This window comes from Odocoileus virginianus, unplaced genomic scaffold (genome assembly GCF_023699985.2).
Source record: "Odocoileus virginianus isolate 20LAN1187 ecotype Illinois unplaced genomic scaffold, Ovbor_1.2 Unplaced_Contig_2, whole genome shotgun sequence".
NCBI classification, from domain to species: Eukaryota; Metazoa; Chordata; class Mammalia; order Artiodactyla; family Cervidae; genus Odocoileus; species Odocoileus virginianus.
The window spans coordinates 3342352-3363152 of NW_027224319.1; the positions used below are offsets into that span (position 1 = coordinate 3342352).

At 47.3% G+C, this 20801-nt stretch overlaps 1 protein-coding gene across 1 annotated transcript in view; it reads left to right on the forward strand.

Moving 5' to 3' along the window:
* Positions 1–20801, forward strand: part of LIMD1 (LIM domain containing 1) — a 72663-nt gene that overhangs the window by 25130 nt on the left and 26732 nt on the right. The window contains exon 2 of the mRNA XM_020915965.2: positions 6673–6774. Within this exon, the coding sequence (XP_020771624.2) occupies positions 6673–6774 (102 nt within the window). The remainder of the gene's footprint in view (positions 1–6672; positions 6775–20801) is intronic.

Genomic DNA, 20801 nt, shown 5'->3' on the forward strand with positions numbered 1-20801 from the left:
GGGAGTCGGGGTGTGTCTCTGTCCTGATAGGTACGTGTATTCCCCAACCTCAAAACGCTCTGAACCCTGCCCGTTGAGGAGGCTTCATCACATTGACATGATCGATTAACTCATTTTCCAGCCCCTTTCCCCTCCCTGGAAGGTGGAGGGTTAGAGATGAAAATTCCAAACTTGGAAGCCTGGCTTGGTCTTTCTGGTGACCAGCGCCCAACCAGGAGCCCACCAGAACCTCCTCAGTAGAACCAAGGATGCTCATTTTGCCCAGGACGTTCCAAGAGATTTAGGGGCTCCGTGTCTGGAACTGGGATCAAACTGGGGAGCTGGAGGCAGAAACCGCGCTGCATATATTGTTATTTCACAAACACTAGCCTTTGTGAGCTGGCCCCTTCGTGAGCTCACAGCACAAGACTTCGGGTGAGGTCGGTCAGCTCACCCATCAGCATGGGCAGATTCTGGTTTCCCGGCTCCCTGGATGACCATCCCCCGAGGGCAGGGCCAGAGTGCGGTCAGCTTGCTCACCATCCTGCTGCCAGCATCTGCAGAGAGCCTGGCTCCGAATGAATGGAGAATGAATGCTTCTCCAGGTGGAGAAGCACTGGTGGGTGAATCCTTCAGCTGCAGTGTCCCCGGCAGAAGGGCAGGAGGGACAGAGGGGCTCTGCACCAGGGCGGGGGGGGGGGGCTTGGAATGGAGGTTCTGGGCAGAAAGATGGCCTCGGGTGTATAGGATGGGCCAGAACGGGAGTTGGACCAGATGACCAGTAGGAGATCTGGGGCGGAGCTTCCCTTGAGTCTGAATCCCTGAACAGGTTGTGTGTTGGGCAATGGGGGGATGGTGATGAAGGAGCCCCCTTTGGGGAGGGGGACTCCACGTGTGTGGCAGGAATAGCCGCATGACTGCCAACCAGATGGGGCTAACAGGACCTTTGAGTTAGATCTTGGGCTCAGATTCCATCTTTCAAACCTGCCAGCAGCATGACCTTCATCACAGCACCTTTATGGAACTGGGGTTTGAGAAAGGGGCACACACCCTACGTTCATTGAATGAGCAAGCCCAGCCTGGGCTCTGGTAGGAACATTATTTCCTAGAATATGAAATTTACTTCAGTATTTTTTTTCCCCTGACAAAGGAAGACTGAGTCTATTTCCTGCGCCCAGAGTGCTTTGCTATCCATTCACCGCAGGCCACAGGGATGAAGTGTTTTCCCGCCTCCTTGGCTTCTCGGGGACCACCCCTGTCCGTGACTGAGCGTTCAGAACAGAAGTGGCTTCCTTCCTTGCTTTGTATCTGCACGCGGTACTCCGCGTGGGGAGAAAGGATGTCGGCAGCCCCAAGGAGAGAGAGAGTGAGGGGGAGGCTGCAGTCAGTAGGTCGCAGCCCGCAGACCAAGAGGAAGCCAGAGAGTCTCCCCACTGGCTGCAGGGGCAGAGGAAGGCCTGATGTGGAGAGATAATGGAGCAGGAAGCCCAGGGGGGCCTGGGCAGTTGTCAGTGTCCACTGGAAGACGCTGCCATCCGGCCACTTGCTTTATGAGCAGGAGCGAGAGGTGGTCTGACTTTATTCCCCAAGCCTGGAGCAGCTGAGTTCACAGCATCCTGAGTCAGCTCCATCCCTCTGACTCAGGAGGTGCACCCTGCCTCTCCTCGTGGGCAAGCTGTCTTCCCAGGCCCTGTGCTCACCACGTGGCTGGTGGAAGTCTGACCATGCTGCTGAGTCTCAGCGCTCCTCTGCGCTTTGCAGCCGGCATCTCTGTGGGGCTTAAGCACAGAGGCCGCGGTGATGAAGAGGGAAGAAGTGATGTGGAGCGTGGGGAGGTTCTGTGTCCGTGAACAGAACCACTCTCACGTTGCTTCGATGTTCCTTCCAGGCTGCTTTGAGCCGGCTTTGGTTGCTGCCAGACAAACCAGCCTATGTTGCTCTTTGTAAAGAGCAATCTTTGTAAAGATTTAGAGTCTAATAAATTAGCGTCCCAGGGCGCTTGGGACGGATGATCTGAAAATCTACCCCAGAATCACCAAACAGTATTATTGATACCTCACCATGGTCCAGTAATTACCATTCAAGAGAAAGTTCGCCCCCTCCGTCACTGTGTTTGTATTATACAGTGGCCCTGGAAGTGGTCAGCAGAAGTCCATGCCATCCATTTCTATTTGTATGTATGTTTGTTGAGGGCACACGAGTGCACCTTGTCAGGGGCTGCAGGTGTTCAGAGATGGTAAGACTCTGAATCTCTGTAAAAGACACTCAAGGGGACGTGTGTATCCCAGGAACAATGGGTGAGGGCCAGGGAGGTGGCCCGGAAATTGATTCAACTCAGCGATCCTTCATTGAACACTTATGGGGCCACAGCTGAGACATGACCCCATCTTTTTTTTGTTGGAGGTTTTGTTTTATTTTACTTTTTAAACATTTTTATTTATTTTTTTTACTGAATTATCATTCATTTATAACATTGTGTTAGTTTCAGAAGTGCAGCAAAGCAATTTGGATTTTATATGTATGTATCATATAGTGAAAGTCACTCAGTCGTGTCCGACTCTTTGCCACCCCAGGGACTATACACAGTCCATGGAATTGTCCAGGCCAGAGCACTGGAGTGGGTAAGTAAGATCTCCAGGGGATCTTCCCAACTCAGGGATTGAACCCAGGTGTCCTGCGTTGCAGGCGGGTTCTTTAGCAACTGAATGACTGTATATGTTGTTTTTCAGATTATTTTCCACTGTAGGTTATTACAAGATACTGAATGTGCCTCCCTGTGCTGCGCAGTAAATCCTTGTTGCCTGTTTTATATACAGTAGTGTGTACCTGTTAATCTCATCTTCCGAATTTATCCCTCTGCCCTCTTTCTCCTTTGGTTATCATAAGTTTGTCTTCTGTCTCTGTGAATCTATTTCTTTTTTGTAAACAAGTTCATTTGTATTACTCTGTCGATTCCACATATAAGTGATCGCGTATAAAATTTGTCTTTGACTTACTTCACTTGATTTGGTAATCTCTAGGTCCATCCATGTTGCTGCCAGTCGCATTATTCCATCCCTTTTTATGGCTGAGTAATATTCCATTGTGTGTATGTATACACACACACACCCCACTTCTTCTTTACCCATTCATCTGTTGATGGGCACTTGGATTGCTTCCGTGTCCTGGCTACTGTAAATTGAACATTGGAGTGTATGTATCTTTTCAAATTAGAGTTTTTGCCTTTTCATGCCCAGGAGTGGGATTGTTGGATCATATGGTAATTCTATTTTTAGTTTTTTTAAGGAACCTCCATACTGTTTTCCATAGTGGCTGCACCAGCTCACAGTCTATGTAGACCCCATCTTGAAGGCGCTCCCAGTTCACTAGGATAGATGGGCCAGTGCCCAGGTAACCAGGAACCTGCCACAGCACAGTAGGTGTATCCAGTGCCGGGCACACCTGCCCCATTGCTTCCACGACCGCACACGCTCCTAGCCCACCTGCTTCAGTGGCCGGTCCTCTGGCTCCCAGTGGCAGCCGCCAGCACTGCTGGTTTCCAGAGGGATGAGCCCCAGAGAGGAGTGGTGCTGGCAGAATCCTGCCCTCGTCACTCTTCCTTGCTCGTTGGAGGCAGCTCTGAATGTGCCAGCAAAGGAATGCAGTTTGCCCAGGACGGATGTACTTCTTTTATTTACTTGACTGTGTTGGGTCTTGGTTGCGCATGTCGGCTCTTTAGTCGCAGCATGTGGGATCTAGTTCCCTGACCAGGTATTGAACCCGGGCCCCTTGCATTGGGAGTGTGGAGTCTTAGCCCCTGGGCCACCAAGGAAGTTCCAGAATAGATGTCTTTCTTGACTTAAGAACAGCGTATGTTGTATATGAAATAATCAGACAAAAAGTCATGCTGATGTTTCTGAATTCCTTGGAGTTTTCAATTGTATCATGCTGTTGGCTAGGTAAAGAAATACCAGCTACCCAATAGTTTCATCCTGCATGTGTGTGCATGCACACACACACACACATACAGGCAATTTCATAACCAGTAAGAGAAGATGGAAGGGAAGCGCCTTGGGGAACTTGCTGGGGTGTTGGAAATGTTCTGTATCTACTTGGGGTTTACATTACACAGGTTACTTGTCAAAACTCATCGGGTGATAGACTTACAGATTGTGCATTTCACTGTTTGAATTTTATCTTGAAAAAGATAACTGTAAGCAAATAATGACCTCTTATTATATCTTATTAATGATTTTCAGACTGAAGTGTTTGGGATGAAGCGGACTGCTCTCTTCATCTTACTGCGAAATGCATCACGAATCAGTTGGTTGGGTTGATTGAGGGACAGGCAGCAAAGTACTAACAATTAATTGTAGAATTGGGGTTGTGGGCACATGGGATTCTTTTCCATTTTTCTTTTCATGCTTGAACGTTTTCATAATACAGCGTTGAAACAGAACTACAAATAACCACTGCTTGTGATCCCCAGAGCTGTGCGCAGCAAATTCTCTCGGGATCCGGTTTTCTCAGCTGACACAGGACCGTTCTTACGGACGGCCGCAGCTGCTTCCCAAGGGAGTGTTGGTGAAGCGGCGTGCGGGTCCTGGGCTTATGCGTTCTCTGTGGGCCTTGTGGGGTTGGAGAAGGTGCATTTCATTTCATGTAGGCTGTGTCAGCTTGGACTTCCTTTGAAGGCGATGTAGTTTATCAGCTTGGAATGATAAGAACTCTGAAACACAGGACTTTTGGCCCTGTAAGCAGAATGTGGCGGTGAATTTGCAATCTGAGAACAGCCTGAAAGATCGGACAGAAGCAGAAAGGCCGGCTGAGCCCCTGGTCACCCTGCTGAGGGCTGGGGGAGCTTTTGTGTTTGTTTTTTGGCCGTGCTAGGTCTGCGTCGCTGAGCAGTCTTTCTCTCGCTGCAGTCTGTGGGCTTCTGACTGCGGTAGGGCCTCTTGTTGAGGAGCACAGGCTCTCGGGCACACAGGCTTCGTGAGCTGTGGCTCCCCGGCTCAGTCGTTGTGACTGATTTAGGTGCCCCCCTGGCAGGTGGGGTCTCCTTGGACCACAGATCGAACCCGTGTCTCCTGTATTGGCAGGTGATTCTTTACCACTGAGCCACGAAGGAGGCCTAGAGGACCTTTTTATATGTATTTAAATTTTGGAAAAATTACATAGTTTATTTGTATTTTATATATAAATTGTATATAAGTATATAATCCGTTTCTCAAAAATTTTAACACTATACAATGCATTTAAACAGATCCAGGGGCGTTCCCTGGCAGTCCAGTGGTTCGGACTTGGTACTTTTAGTGCCATGGCCTGGGTTCAATCCCTGGTCAAGGAACTAAGATCCCACAAGCCGCTCAGCATGGCCACAAACAAAAACCAGATACAAAATACTTTTTGAGACTACACATTTTTCGGCCATAAAGCAATGTAAGACTTTTTTCTAATACAGAAGATGCAGAGCAGTGAACTCAGCCATAATTTTACAGTTTTGGTGCATTTCTTTCCCGAATCTTTTTTTTTTTTAATTCATGCATTATTTACATAGTTGTATTTCTTTTCATTTGCCTGTAATGAGGGAGTTCTTTGGGAGGGAGACCCCAACACCCTGCTTTATGTGGCTTGGCCCACCTAAGAGACCACATAAAGGGAGCAGAGGGTGGGCATGGGGCGCAGGCGGGGGAGCCCGGAGTGCAGGCCGGGAGCTGAGACCCAGTGGTCAGGGTGGGGGCAGGAAGGCGCACTGGCCATGCAGTCTGACGGACCTGGGGCTTGGGGGCCTGATCGCTCTTTGTAAAAAGTGAGGTTAGTGAGTTCCTGTTGGTGGTTCCCATTGAGACTTAAAGAAAATACTTTGAAGTTGCCCAGCCTGCATATTGGGCTTGCCTCATATTTCGGTTGGTAAAGGATCTGCCTGCAATGCAGGAGACCCCAGTTCAATTCCTGGGTCAGGAAGATCTGCTGGAGAAGGGATAGGCTACCCACTCCAGTATTCTTGGGCTTCCCTTGTGGCTCAGCTGGTAAAGAATCTGCCTGCAATGCAAGAGACCTGGGTTTGATCCCTGGGTTGGGAAGATCCCCTGGAGAAGGGAAAGGCTACCCACTCCAATATTCTGGCCTGGAGAATTCCATGGACAGAGGAGCCTGGCAGGGCTACAGTCCATGGGGTCGCAAAGAGTTGGACACGACTGAGCAACTTTCACTTAGCCTGCATATTTGGCCTATTTTAATCGTGGTGCAGCGTTTGGAGGTTGTCTTATAATGGTTGGAGCCTTTTAAAATTTAATATTTACTCATTTATTTCACTGCACCAGGTCTTAGTTGCTGCAGGTGGGATCTAGTTCCCTGACCAGCGACTGAACCCGGGTTCCCCTGCATTGGGAGTGAGGAATCTTAAAGTCCCCAGAAAGCTCTGGGCAAGGAATAAGATGTAAGAAGTGGAGGTTTTCTGAGCATTAACATGCTGGTGTGGAGGGAGCCTGAACATGAGCCTGGGGCTGTTTCCTGCAGCAGAAAGGACTGACATTGAGAGACGGATGGAGGGAAAGAGCGAGAGAGAGAGGCATTCTAGAGCAGTGGTCCTCGGGATCCGGGGATGGGCTGGTTACGGGGAGGGCCGGGTGTCTTGCTGTTGCCCGTTGACTTTTTATGACTCGCATTACAGTGTTTCTCTTCCCACTCACTGCTGTGTTCTTTCCCTTGCAGGAGCCTGTGTGAAATGCAGCAAGGGGGTGTTTGGGGCCGGCCAGGCCTGCCAGGCCATGGGGAACCTCTACCACGACGCGTGCTTCACCTGTGCGGCCTGCAGTAAGTGTGTGTGGGGGTTGGGGGGGAGGGGAGCCCAGGGTGAGGAACAGGAGGACCGAGGAAGGGAGGAGATGCAAGAGCATCCTTCGGGAGACACTTGGCCCGTGTCCCTGCGTGGTCCTACGGGAAGGCAGGACAGTGTCCTCTAGAAGAGGGGGTTTGAACTATTAGCTCAAGGCCCATCAGAGTATGAGGCACTGCCTGGTGCCCACTCTGATGTAGTTAAATGATCCCTAATAGCATCAGAGGTCTCAGAAGAGTCGGGAGGAGAGCGCTGGGATTCACCATCCTCTGCCCTCTTGTCATTTCTCTCCCCCACTGTGGGGACCAGCCAACCAAAAGGTGACTCATCAGTTACCCCAGTGTGAAGCGGGGTCCCTTCCTAGCTCTTTGGCCCCGGTATTGCATTTGGAGGCTGCTTTTTGAGTGAACAGTGTGAGCGTGTGTGTGAATGCCTGTGTGAATGCATGCTATACACGTGTGGGTGCCTCTTAGCAACACCTGTGGGTATCTTTGTACTGCTTTGCGGACGTTATGCCTAAAACATCGAATCAGGAGACCAGGCCTGTGCTCAGCTCAGCAGACTGCTTGTTGAATGAATGGCAAACATGGCGGAAGATTCTAACACATTTGGGCTGTTTGTCAGGTCTGACCAAGTCATGAATTATGCTTGTTTCATGGTATCCACCAAAGATTAATTTTGAGGAGCGTTTTTGAAAACTGTCCCACTAACATTCTCCAGTTTTGCACCAAGGCTGACAGCTGTTATTTAAAAGAAAACATTACAAGAAAGCCCAAAGAGTGTCTAGGACAAAGGGGTCTTATCGTCTGGCCTAGTGGTCCTTAGTCCTGACTTTTCATTAGACTCGCTGGGGTGGCGTTGGGGAGGTGGAGAGATTTTAAAAGCCAGTGATGCCTCACCCTGACCAGCATGATCGGAAGCTCTAGGTCTGGGGTTTCGTCTGGGGTTTCCAGAGTGGGGCATGAGAGATTTATAAGCTCCTCAGGTGACTCCCAGGCATGGCCAGACTGGGCACCTGGGATTCATGCCAGGCTCCTCATTTTAGGAGCCTCCAGAAATGGGAGGGTGATAAAGGTCACCCGTTTGTGGCACAGCCCTTGAGAGCCCCAGGGCTCCCAGTCTGATGTTCCCCGGGTCAGCATGGGCCTGCCATGTCTTGACGACACAGGCATATGCCTGGTTCCCAACCTCAGGCTTCATCCTCACCTAGGTTTTCCATAAAACACATGCTAAGAGTTTCCACTTTGATCAGTATTCACCTTTGTAGGGAAAATTGTGAAAGACTGAGATGGATTGGGCTTCCCTGGCGGCTCAGCTGGTAAAGAGTCTGGCTGCAATGCAGGAGACCTGGGTGCGATCCCTGGGTCAGGAAGATCCCCTGGAGAAGGGAAAGGCTACCCACTCCAGTATTCTGGCCTGGAGAATTCCATGGACTGTATAGTCCATGGGGTCACAAAGAGTCAGACACAACTGAGCGACTTTCACTTCACTTCTCTTGAGATGGATTACACAGTCTCCTAGCATCCGTATGGGAATGTAGGACTTTCTTGGTTATCAGATTCCCTGGGTCTCTGGGCCTTTCCTTGCCTTTGAGCCGTAAGTTGTAGAATCTTGATGGCAAAGCCTGTGGTTCTTGTCCACAGCACTGCAAACTGTGTTTGGTGGAGACTGACCAGTTTGGGCATCTATTAAGAAATTTACTCCAGCATTTCTGATGGCCTGCATCTAGATGGTTCTTCGCTGTCTCCCAGGTATAATATCTTATTGTGTGTGTGTGTGCTCACTGAGTCATGTCCGACTCTTCGCGACCCCATGGACTATAGCACATATAGCCCACCAGGCTCCTCTGTCCATGGAATTTTCCAGGCAAGAATACTGGAGTGGGTTGCCATTTCCTTCTCCAGGGGATCTTCCCAACCCAGGGATTGAACCCACATCTCTTACATCTCCTGCATTGGCAGGCAAATTCTTTATCACTGAGCCACCTGGGAAGCCAATCACATCTTATTGGTCTCTCATTAATTGATGAATTAAATAAAATATTTGACCTGTGTTGTCTCATTTGTCTTATTTGATCATGCCTTCTTTTAAAAAATTATCTCAGACTCTTAGCTCCTGCAACTGTTTCTTGATATTTGCTCTATCTTCCAGGAAAAGAGAAAATAAATATTGAGCAGAGGCTGTTTTTATACCTCAAGCAATTACCATTTGAACTAGCAAGTCCTTGGGGGCAAAGGGCTATTGTGGAATCCATTGGTTCCACCAGTGGCTGCTTGGCTAGCTGGCAGTTCCCAAATCGGTTGAGTTTATTTTGAAATTACGGCAGATACACACACTTAACACGACAGCTGCTTTGGGATTGTGCTTGCTCTAGCATTTAAGGCCCCTGTGGTCTGGTCTGTGTTTTATTGCTTCCTACTTTCTTATTACAGTCTGACTGAATTTCTCTCTTCCACATTGGCTCCCTGGAAACCCCTCTCCCCACTCACTGCATGCATTTAAATTCAGTCCTGCCTTTAGCACCCGCTCCAGTGCCTCCTCCCCCAGGAAGCCTTCCTTGTTCCCTGAGCAGGAAGGAACCTTTTCTCCTGAGCTAGGCACACCCTGCCTTCTCACATAAACCATGAACACTCTCTCTGCAGTTCCAGTGCCAGCAAACCAGGCCTTAGGGCAGAGTGTGATGGCACTCCTGTTGTGGGTAAGCACGTGGCTTCCTTCCCACTTGCAGGGGCGGTTGGAGACCCAGGCACGTGTCTGAGCAGCTTCTCGTGGACGCCAGCAGTGATCTGCCTTTGTTCAGTTAACTCACTGCTGCCTGTGAATGCTTTTGGCAGAAGGCAGTGCCAGGGTGCCCTGCATCCTGGCCCTGCACGTCTTCGAGTGTGTTTCCATGAGCCTTGGTGTGTGGGCACGGCACAGCCGGGGCCAGGCTCATCTGCTCCGTCCCCAACTCTGTTGGTGGAAGAGAAAATGTGGTCACAGAGGGGAAAGGCCTCTCTCGAGGCTGAAAACCGGGTGTTTGAGCTGAATCCACAGCTTCTAAATCTAGATTAGGTTAGCCTTGAACATGTTTGGTTGGTTAAAGTGTATGTGATGAGTGTGTTTTTTTCCCCATATTGGTGTATGTGTTTTTCTGTTTCCTCATTTCATTTATGAAAATAATCTGGCTTGAAACACCATTGTGATGTGTTTCTGTAGGTACACACACATGTGCACACACACCTGCAGTCTCACACACTCGCTTCTTGGATCTTATTAATACTTTATCAAAACATAACCCTGGCATCTTGTTGAGCTCTCACGCACTTACAAGGCAAGGCCAAGGCCTGATGGATTTGACCATTAAAGATAAAACTAGCTACTTCTAGTTTAGACAATTTATCCCCTTTGTGAGCAACAAAAAGGGCCTGGCGGAGGTGCCTTTATCCCTCTAGCACGACACTAGACAGAGGGGCCGCTGGCTGCCATGTACGTTATGGGGTGCTCAGCAGCCAGTCTGCACAAGCTGAGTGGTCGTGTGGTCCGTTGCCCCCTTCCTGTCGCAAGCTGTCTACACGCCCAGGCAGACCCCTGCCTCTGGATGGTGGAAGTTCCCCATCTGCCAATAGACAACAATGTCCACTTCATTTTTAGTTGTGGGAACCACATGACAGCCACAAAGAGTTTTAAAGACAGAAACCTGTCTTGTTATCATTCTAGAACAGGTATTTTCACTAATATTTTCCCTTATAGATTTTGTCCACATTTATACACATTTCTTAGAGTTGTCATCTTGTACACCGATGTTGTATCCTTTTTGATTTAATGTTGTGTCATACATTCACCCACGTCTCTTGTCATCTTTGTAGTAACAGGGATGATTTTGTCAGTTACATGGTTACATTTGGTTACATTAGTGGTCATTTTACCAGTTTTAAAATAGTTTCATTTTTAATACTTTTAACAGTTATATGGTTGTCAGCTGAGCCGTTGGACGGTTTGATGGCACACAGCGTGTCCGGGGTTTCTTGTTTTAATTTTTGATGGAGTATCGTTGCTTTACCGTATTGTGCTAGTTCCTGCTGCGTAGCAGAATGAGTCAGCCACACATACACACATTACACATGGCTCCAGCAGACGTCTTTGTGCCTGTCTGTTTTTCTCCCTCTGCTGAGTTGTTTGCTTGGAGTTGGTTCCCAGAAGCAAGCATTCAGGGCACGATGCGTGGGCGTTTATGTGGTTTGCTGAAGTTCTTTCTCAACGGGCTCCTCCAGCAGTGGGTGTGTTTGGTTGCCATGGAGATGTGTGCAGTGGGTCTCCCTCTTCCGCAGCGGGCTCTGCCCACCCAAGGCGGCCATGCCCCCAACTGGAGGCTCTCAGGAGCTGTGGGCACAGTCAGGTGGGGGGAGGGCACGGCCTTGGCCAGCAGCCACATGCCGCGTGTCTGCACACCTAGTGTCAAGTGGCCGGTCCAAGGAAAAGCTGGCGCCTGTCTGGGGCTTGAGAGAGGCTGAACAAGAAGGGAGAAAAAGTTTGCTGGGCTTGTGGAGTCAAGTGAAGTCTCCTTGGCACCTTCCAGAAGAAACTATGAGGCAGAGAGAAGGCCGGGCTCTGTGTCCTCACCCCAGGCCATTTTAGGTCCAGAAAGTAAGCTTTTGTTCATCTTGTAAAGACTAAATAAATTCCACCCTGGAATCATGGGTGAAACCAATTTCCTGATTCATAGCCCCTACTATTTTTCAGCTGCGTGGATTAGAAAATAATGGACTAGATAAGAGATGCTTCTTTCCAGAAGCTCATGGATCATGAGGGTGCCCTGGTCCTGGAGGTAGGCAGTGCCAAGACCAATGAGGAATATGCCCATTGTGGGCCTGAGCTCAGAGGAGGGCCGGATGGGGTCCCCTCCCAGGGCAGGGCTGAGGTGTGCAGGTCACGGCCGGAGCAGATGACTCCGAGTGTTGTGACCTGGTGCTTGGGTTCCTTGGAGATAGGCGTGCATTGTGATCTGCCAACGATATCTTAGGGAAGATACACAGCAAAACTAAGAATATATGCCACTGCCCATCCCACCTTCCAAAACCCAAACATCCATGCCCGTTAAAGGTAGTGAAGGGGTTGTTTGGTGAGATCTCACGCCTTTATTTAGGCCCTGCCTGGGAAAGGGGCTTCCCAGGTGGCTCAGTGGTAAAGAACCCACCTGCCAATGCAGGAGACCAGGGTTCGATCCCTGGGTTGGGAAGATCCCCTGGAGAAGGGCATGGCAACCCACTCCAGTATGCTTGCCTGGAGAATCCCCATGGACAGAGGAGCCTGGCGGGCTACAGTCCATAGAGTTGCAAAGAGTCAGACTTGACGTGTCGGCTAAACAACATCTGGGGAACTCTATCTATAGAGTTAATGAGAGTCTGCAGTGAGAACACTAGAAAGTGCCATTTCATTCCTTTAAGTAAATAAAACAACTAGAAATAAGCCCAGATTTGTGGGACAGAGGTTCTTAGTGAATAAATCAATGACTGATGATTCATCCACCAGGAAGGTCACAGCTAAAGTACCAGAGGGTGGTTGGAGGGTGTTTCGTTTCTGTTACCAAATAAGTCTAAGCATCACCTCTAAAATCATGGTTGTTGTTCAGTCATGTCCGACTCTTTGCAACCCCATGGACTGCAGCATGCCAGGCTTCCCTGTCCTTCACCATCTCCCAGAGTTTGCTCAAACTCATGTCTGTTGAGTCAGTGATGCTATCTAACCATCTCATCCTCTGTAGACCCCTTGTCCTACTGCCCTTAATGTTTCCAGCATCAGGGTCTTTTCTAATGAGTCAGCTCTTTTGCATCAGGTGGCCAAACGTATTGGAGTTTCAGCTTCAGCATCAGTCCTTCCAATGAATATTCAGGGTTGATTTTCTTTAGAATTGACTGGTTTGATCTCCTTGCTGTCCAAGGGACTCTCAAGAGTCTTCTCCAGCACCACAGTTCAAAAGCATCAATTCTTTGGCACTCAGCCTTCTTTATGGTCCAACTCTCACATCTGTACATGACTACTGGAAAAACCATAGCTTTGACTATATGGACCTTTGTTGGCAAAGTGATGTTTCGTATATGCTGCCTCAGCAGCACAGCTTTCAGAGATGTCCAGATTCTGAAATAGTCGAGCCTGAATCAAGGAGGTCTCCCTTTAGTTCGTGGCAGGCCTGCTTCTTAAGAGTCATCTCAGTATTTATAAGTAATTCACAGGTAAGCTTTCTAGCTTATTGTCGGCCTGTCCCTGCCCCAAGCGCTCCACCTGCAGTAGCTCATTGAATCGGCGTATCAACCCAAGTGAGTTCAGCATTGTTATTACTATCATTTCACAGATGAGCAGAGGCTTGGAAAGTTGAGTTTCCTTCTGGTTGGTTATATCGATGTTGAATAGCCTGGTTGACACTGGAAGCCAGAACCGTGTGGACCCACAGCCCTTGCTCTTAGCCACTGTATCTAATGAGCTTTGCTTAGAGAGACATGGGATCTTGCCGTGACATCTCAGGTTCAGTTCTGCCTGGGTGCTGTGTGACAGCAAAGATTGGGTCCTGGGATATTTTCTCTGTGTGAATGCAGAAGAGTGTCCTGGTACTTGGAATAGGGGAGTCAGAATTCGGTAGCGGGTGTGATGCACCCATTGGAGAGAAATGGATTAAAGGCTTTCATTAGGGATCTGTTCCTTCTTAAGCCCTTTGATCCCTGAGTTTTCTGAGCTGTTGAGTCATTCCCGATATTTCTCATCACATTCAGCATTGGCGTGTGAGCTGAATGAGTCAGCTGGATCTCGGGGAAAAGCTGAAGATCAAGAATGTAAGAAAGGGAGAGTGGGCAGATAACAAAGGGAACCAGTGGATGAGGGCAGAATCAGGAAACCACCAAAATAGACGGAGCTGGGCAAAGGGTTGTGCGGGTCAGAGGAGAGGCTTTTACTTGGCGTGTTGTCACAGGGTCACGTGTCCCTCTCCAGCAAATCCCCTTCTGCTGCAGGCGCAGGATTGGGAAAGGACTTGGTTTCCCAGAGCAGACTCTTGCTGCCTCCGAGGCCATGACGTCCCTGACAGCAGGGAAGCATCAACTTCTTTGTGCCTGGGACAAGAAAGGAGTCTGGGACTTTTAAGCCATGTTGGAGGGTAACTCCAGTGTGACCTGTGTCATTAATTGCCACATCCACATTCCAAGCACCTGATACTTGCATACGCATGGTTAGGGTGGAAATCTGTACCCGTTCCCTCAGTAAAACCCGACCAAATGTGAGCCCTGGTGGTACCCAGGGTCTCCTCAACTCTAAAAGCAGAGTGGAGGGTGCTCTGACACGGAGGGGCTCACTGCACCCTAATTAACACTTGATGTTGCAGTGAGTGTCAGAATCCTGGATTTAGGGAGTGAGAACTTTTATAGAAAACTGAGCTTTATGCTTCCATCAGAGTCACTGCTTGGGTCTCCTTGGTGATCTCATCCTGCTAAGAGCACCTCCTCTTTCTCAAATATTCCATCTCTCAAATGTTCTTTTACATTTCTGTCCCCCACTCTGGCCCTGTGATGATTAATTTTATGTGTCAACTTGACTGGGCCACTGGGCGCCCAAATTTTGGCTTAACGTTAGCCCCGTGATGACAAACCTGGCAAAAATGACGCCCGTGTAAGTATGCATGCGTGCTAAGTCACTTCAGTCGTGTCCGACTCTCTGTGACCCTATGGACCATAGCCTGCCAGGCTGCTCTGTCTGTAGGATTCTCCAGAACCGACGTTATTTGTTTTGTTTTGGGGTTATGGGTGATTTTCTTCTCCCACGTGTTTTTTGTTTTTTCAATGTGACTAAATAGTGCCTTTGTGATGTATAAAGTGCTAAAAACAATAAACTTACTGATTGTTTCTTACTGATAAGTGAACTATGGTTTAGGAAGTAGAGACTTGCAGTGTCCAATATGGTAGTCAGTAGCTGCATGTGGCTATTTAAATTACTGCTGCTGCTGCTAAGTCACTTCAGTCATGTCCCACTCTGTGTGACCCTATAGACAGCAGCCCACCAGGCTCCCCCGTCCCTGGGATTCTCCAGACGAGAACACTGGAGTGGGTTGCCATTTCCTCCTCCAGTGCGTGAAAGTGAAAAGTGAAAGTGAAGTCGCTCAGTTGTGTCCGACTCCTAGCGACCCCATGGACTGCAGCCTACCAGGCTCCTCCATCCATGGGGTTTTGCAGGCTAGAGTACTGGAGTGGGGTGCCAGTGCCTTCTCTATATTTAAATTGAAACTGCGTTAATTAAAATGAAATAAAAATTTAATTCCTTGGTCACGCTAGCCACATTCTAAGTGCTCAGAAGTTATCACAGTGCTTGCTTCTATGTTCTGTTTCTCCCATTTAGAAACATGTCTCACGCTCCTTTCTCGTCGCCCCATGGTCTTCTGCAGCATCTGCTGCATACGATTCTGTTGACTTGATGTTTCAAAGCCAGTGTGACCTTCCTGCCAGTTAAGGTTTAAAGGGGAAGAGAACCCTCATCACAGGGGCTGGGCGTGGATCAAGGACCATAGGCACCGCGAGGGCACCAGCCAGCCTGGGACTGTGGCAGATCCAGTGCCTGGGCAGAGAGTTCGAGCAGCAGTGGCCACCACTGGGGGTTTGCTGTCTGGGTGCCCCACGGGGGGAAGACCCCCTCTGTCCCTCCGAACCGCCTCAGGCCCTGTCGGCTGCCCTGCCCAGCTCCGTCCACATAGCTGGCCTCTGAGCACAGCTGTGAGGGGACCACTCCCCAACTCCGAGACCTCAGCCACTTCTTCTCATAACCTCATAGTCTGATTCCTTTAGGCTGGTGGTTCCAGCCCCTTTCGCGTCCGCTCTCTTGCCACCGTCTCCTCCACCCCGTGTCCCTGGGAACCTCCGGCCACACTGAGCATCACCCGCCCCGCTTTCCTGCCCCTGTGCCTCCCGCTTCATCCCAGCAGGTGCTCATCGCTCTCTGAGCGGTGTCCTCCACGGCAGCCTCTGTTGTGGCCCCTTTTGTACGGGTCTCGTATCCATCTCAGGATCACCACACCTGTCTTGAGGTGTGTGGAATTATGATCAGATTGAAACTGTTGGCAGGGTCTGAGCCTCCCACTCTGAGGTTGGTTTTGGGAGAATGGGGACAGTGTTTAACTGATGTTGATTTTTCTCTTGATCTGCCACCTTTACTATAAGCAGAGCACACAGTTAGCACTGAGGAAATATCGGGGGGCATAAAGGTGGCACTGATCATCCCTCTCTTTCTAGCCCTAACCAACCTCTCCTCTGTAGATTTGCCTATTCTGGATGTTCCATATCAATAGATTCATAGGCATGTGGTCTTTTTAACTAGCATATTTTATTAATACTTGGCATCATGTTAGCCAGAGTCAGCTATGCTGTAGTGTGTATCAGAACTTCATCACTCTTTATGGCTGAATACTGATCCACTGCACGGATAGACTGCATTTTATTCATTCATCAGTCAGTGGATATTCCTTTCCACTTTTTGGCCATTTGCTGCGCTGAGGATTCCTGTGCATGTTTTTTTGTGTGGACATATTTTTTTTTCAGTTCTCTAGGATAGATACCTAGGAGTGGAGTTGGTGGGTCATATGGTAACTCCATGTTTAGCTTTTTGAGGAACCGTTTTGCAAAGTGGCGACACCATTTCACATTCCCACCAGCAGTGTATGAATGTTCCAATGTCTCCACATTTCCTGCCAGCACCTGTGATTATCTGACTGATTCTGACCATCCTAGTGAGTGTGAAGTTGAATCTCAGTGTGGTTTTGATTTGCATTTCCCTGATGACCAGTAATGGGGAGCCTTTTTTTCATGGGCTTGTTGTATGTCTTATTTGGAAAAAGTCTATTCGGACCCTTTACCCATTTTTAGTTGGGTTATTTGTCTTTTTATTACTACATTTTAATAGTTCTTTATATGTTATTCATATAAATCTATCAGATATATAATTTGCCAATGTTTTCTCTTATTCTGTGTACCGTTGTTTCGTTTTCTTGATATTATTATTTGCAGCACAAAAGTTTTTAATTTTGATGTAGTGATGTAATGTCTATCTATTTTTTCTTTTGTTTCTTGTGGTTTTGGTGCTTTATCTAAATAAACATAGCCCTAACAAAGGTTGTAAAGATTCATGCCCATATTTTCTTAAGAGTTTTCTAGTTTTAGTTGTTAGGTTGAACTCTTTGATCCATTTTGAGTTCATTTTTGTATGTGGTGTGAGGCAGAAGTTCAAATCCATTCTTTTGCATGTGGACAGCCAGTTTTCCCAGCACCATCTGTTGAAAAGACCAGTCTTTATCAGTTGGATTGTCTTGGGATATTCATCAAAAATTAATTGATGCTAAATGTTAGGGTTTACTTATGGTCTTTCAATTTTATTCCGTTGCGCTAATCAAGTGGCCACAGGACTGGAAAAGGTCAGTTTTCATTCCAATCCCAAAGAAAGGCAATGCCAAAGAATGCTCAAACTACCACACAATTGCACTCATCTCACACGCTAGTAAAGTAATGCATAAAATTCTCCAAGTCAAGCTTCAGCAATACATGAACCGTGAACTTCCAGATGTTCAAGCTGGTTTTAGAAAAGACAGAGGAACCAGAGATCAAATTGCCAACATCCGCTGGATCATCGAAAAAGCAAGAGAGTTCCAGAAAAACATCTATTTCTGCTTTATTGACTATGCCAAAGCCTTTGACTGTGTGGATCACAATAAACTGTGGAAAATTCTTCAAGAGATGGGAATACCAGACCACCTGACCTGCCTCTTGAGAAACCTGTACGCAGGTCAGGAAGCGACAGAACTGCACATGGAACAACAGACTGGTTTCAAATAGGGAAAGGAGTACGTCAAGGCTGTATATTGTCACCCTGCTTATTTAACTTACATGCAGAGTACATCATGAGAAACACTGGGCTGGAGGAAGCACAAGCTGGAATCAAGATTGCCGGGAGAAATATCAATAACCTCAGATATGCAGATGACACCACCCTTATGGCAGAGAGTGAAGAAGAACTAAAGAGCCTCTTGATGAAAGTGAAAGAGGAGAGTGAAAAAGTTGGCTTAAAGCTCAACATTCAGAAAACTAAGATCATGGCATCTGGTCCCATCACTTCATGGCAAATAGATGGGTAAACAGTGGAAACAGTGGCTGACTTTATTTTGGGAGGCTCCAAAATCACTGCAGATGGTGGTTGCAGCCATGAAATTAAAAGATGCTTATTCTTTGGAAGGAAAGTTATGACCAACCTAGATAGCACATTAAAAAGCAGAGACATTACTTTGCCAACAAAGGTCCGTCTAGTCAAGGCTATGGTTTTTCTGTGTGGTCATGTATGGATGTGAGAGTTGGACTATAAAGAAAGCTGAGCGCTGAAGAATTGATGCTTTTGAACTGTGGTGTTGGAGAAGACTCTTGAGAGTCCCTTGGACTGCAAGGAGATCCAACCAGTCCATCCTAAAGGAGATCAGTCCTGGGTGTTCATTGGAAGGACTAATGTTGAAGCTGAAACTCCAATACTTTGGCCACTTAATGCTAAGAGCTGACACATTTGAAAAGACGTGATGCTGGGAAAGATTGAGGGCAGGAGGAGAAGGGGACAACAGAGAATAAGATGGTTAGATGGCATCACCGACTCAATGGACATGGGTTTGGGTGGACTCCAGGAGTTGGTGATGGACAGGGAGGCCTGGCGTGCTGTGGTTCATGGGGTTGCAAAGAGTCGGACGTGACTGAGTGACTGAACTGAACTGAACTGAATCAATTATCTTTTAAAGAGATTTAACTAATAACAACAGCAACAAAAATAGTTACTGTTTCTGGTCCTTTTCATTCCTTTGTTTACATCCAGGTTTTCATCTGGTTCCATTTTCTTTCTCCTTGAAAGACTTAAGTTTTTTTTTTTTTGGTAGTGCAGATCTGCCTGTGAAGAATTCTTTCAGCTTTTGAATGTCTGAATTCATTCTTACTTCACTTTGGTTTTAAAAGATATATATATATACACACACACACACACACACACATCCACACACACACACATATATATATAAATTGTCCTAAAATATATATGTAGAAATATATATATATATATATATATATATATATATATATATATATATATATTTGCTGGGTGTATAATTCTAGGTTGATAGCTTTTTATTTCATTTCTAAAGATGTTGTTTCACTGTCTTCTTGCTCGTCTTGTTTTCAACCAGAACTCCAATGCAATCTTTATCTTTGTCTTTCTGTATGTAACATCTTTTTCCTCTGATTAAGGTTTTCTCTTTGTCATTGATTTTGAGAAATTTGATCATGATGTACCTGGATATATATATATGTGTGTGTGTGTGTGTATATATATATATATATATATAGATAGATAGATAGATAGATAGTTTCCCCCCCACACACACTGTAGCTTGCAGGATCTTAATTCCACACCAGGGGTTGAACCAACACCCTCAGCAGTGAAAGCACCCCATCCTAATTGCTAGACAGCCAAGGAATTCCCATTTTGGCACCTTGAAGTCCCATGGCTCACTTCACAGCCTTTCCATTTCTCAAATTCTTTTCCTCTCTGTTGCATTTCAGACACTTTCTATTGCTGTGCCTTTAATGTCATAGATTTTATCTCTTGCAATGTGTAATCTGCATTTAATCCCATTCAGTGTCTCTCTCACCTCTGACATACTTTTCATCTCTAGCAGTTCAGTCTGGGCCTCTTAATATCTTCTGGGTCGCTGTTTGGGGCAAAGTTGTTTGCTGTTACATGGAATAGAACAACAGTAACTTATCCTTCTTTACTAATTCTAATGTCTGTGTAAGACCTGGGTTGATTTCCACAGATGGATTATTTTCTTCATTATGGGATGTGTTTTCTTGCTTCTTTGCCTACCGGGTCATCTTTGAAAGCCATGCATTGTGAACCATACCTTATTGAGTCCTGGGTATTTTTACATTCTATTAAATCATCTTGAGCAGCTAAATCTTCTGGGGTGCAGATAAGTTACTTGGAAACAGTGATCCTTTCCAGGGTGTTTTTCATGATTTGCTAAGTGAGTTTACAGCAGAGTTCAGTTCAATCGCTCAGTCCTGTCCAACTCTTTGCGACCCCATGGACTGCAGCACGCCAGGCCTCCCTGTCCATCACCAACTCCCGGAGTCCGAACCCAAACCCATGTCCATTGAGTTGGTGATGCCATCCAGCCATCTCATCCTCTGTCATCCCCTTCTCCTCCTGCCTTCAATCTTTCCCAGCATCAGGATCTTTTCCAGTGAGTCAGTTCTTCACATCAGGTGGCCAAAGTATTGGAGTTTCAGCTTCAGCATCAGTCCTTCCAATGAATATTCAGGACTGATTTCCTTTAGGATGGACTGGTTGGATCTCCTTGCAGTCCAAGGGACTCTCAAGAGTCTTCTCCAACCCCACAGTTCAAAAGCATCAATTCTTGGGTGCTCAGCTTTCTTTATACAGCAGACCTCAGTCTAGGGTTAACTATTCCCTCCAACACAGGGCACAACCTTACTCAGCATCGCCTGGATTATCACGCGTCCTCCCAGTCTCTCTGCTGGGAATAGACCGTTTCCGGCCCTTGTGAACATCAGGCACTGTTCTCTCTCATCCTTCTGGATGTCTTTCGGCCCCAGCTGTGGTTATTTTCTTCACATGCCTGTGCTGATCTGTGCTCTGCTAAATCCTCCAAGGAGACCCTCTGCAAAGCTCTGGGTTTTTTTTTTTTTTTTTTCTTTCTGTGCAGCGTTCTCTTTCCTGACCCAGATGACGATGGTCTGGAAGAATGAACGTGGAAAACAAGAGAATGGATTTGTAAAACTGTAAGGATAAAAAAAAAAAAAAAGGACTCTGGAGCGGTGATTTAGAAGAGGATTGGAGTGTGGAGTGGACTGCTTAAGAGTGTGGTCCTTGACCAGTGAGGACAGAAGCACAGACATGGAGGCTTTTCCCAACACTTTCAACAGACATTGAACACTTTCTTAACAACTTG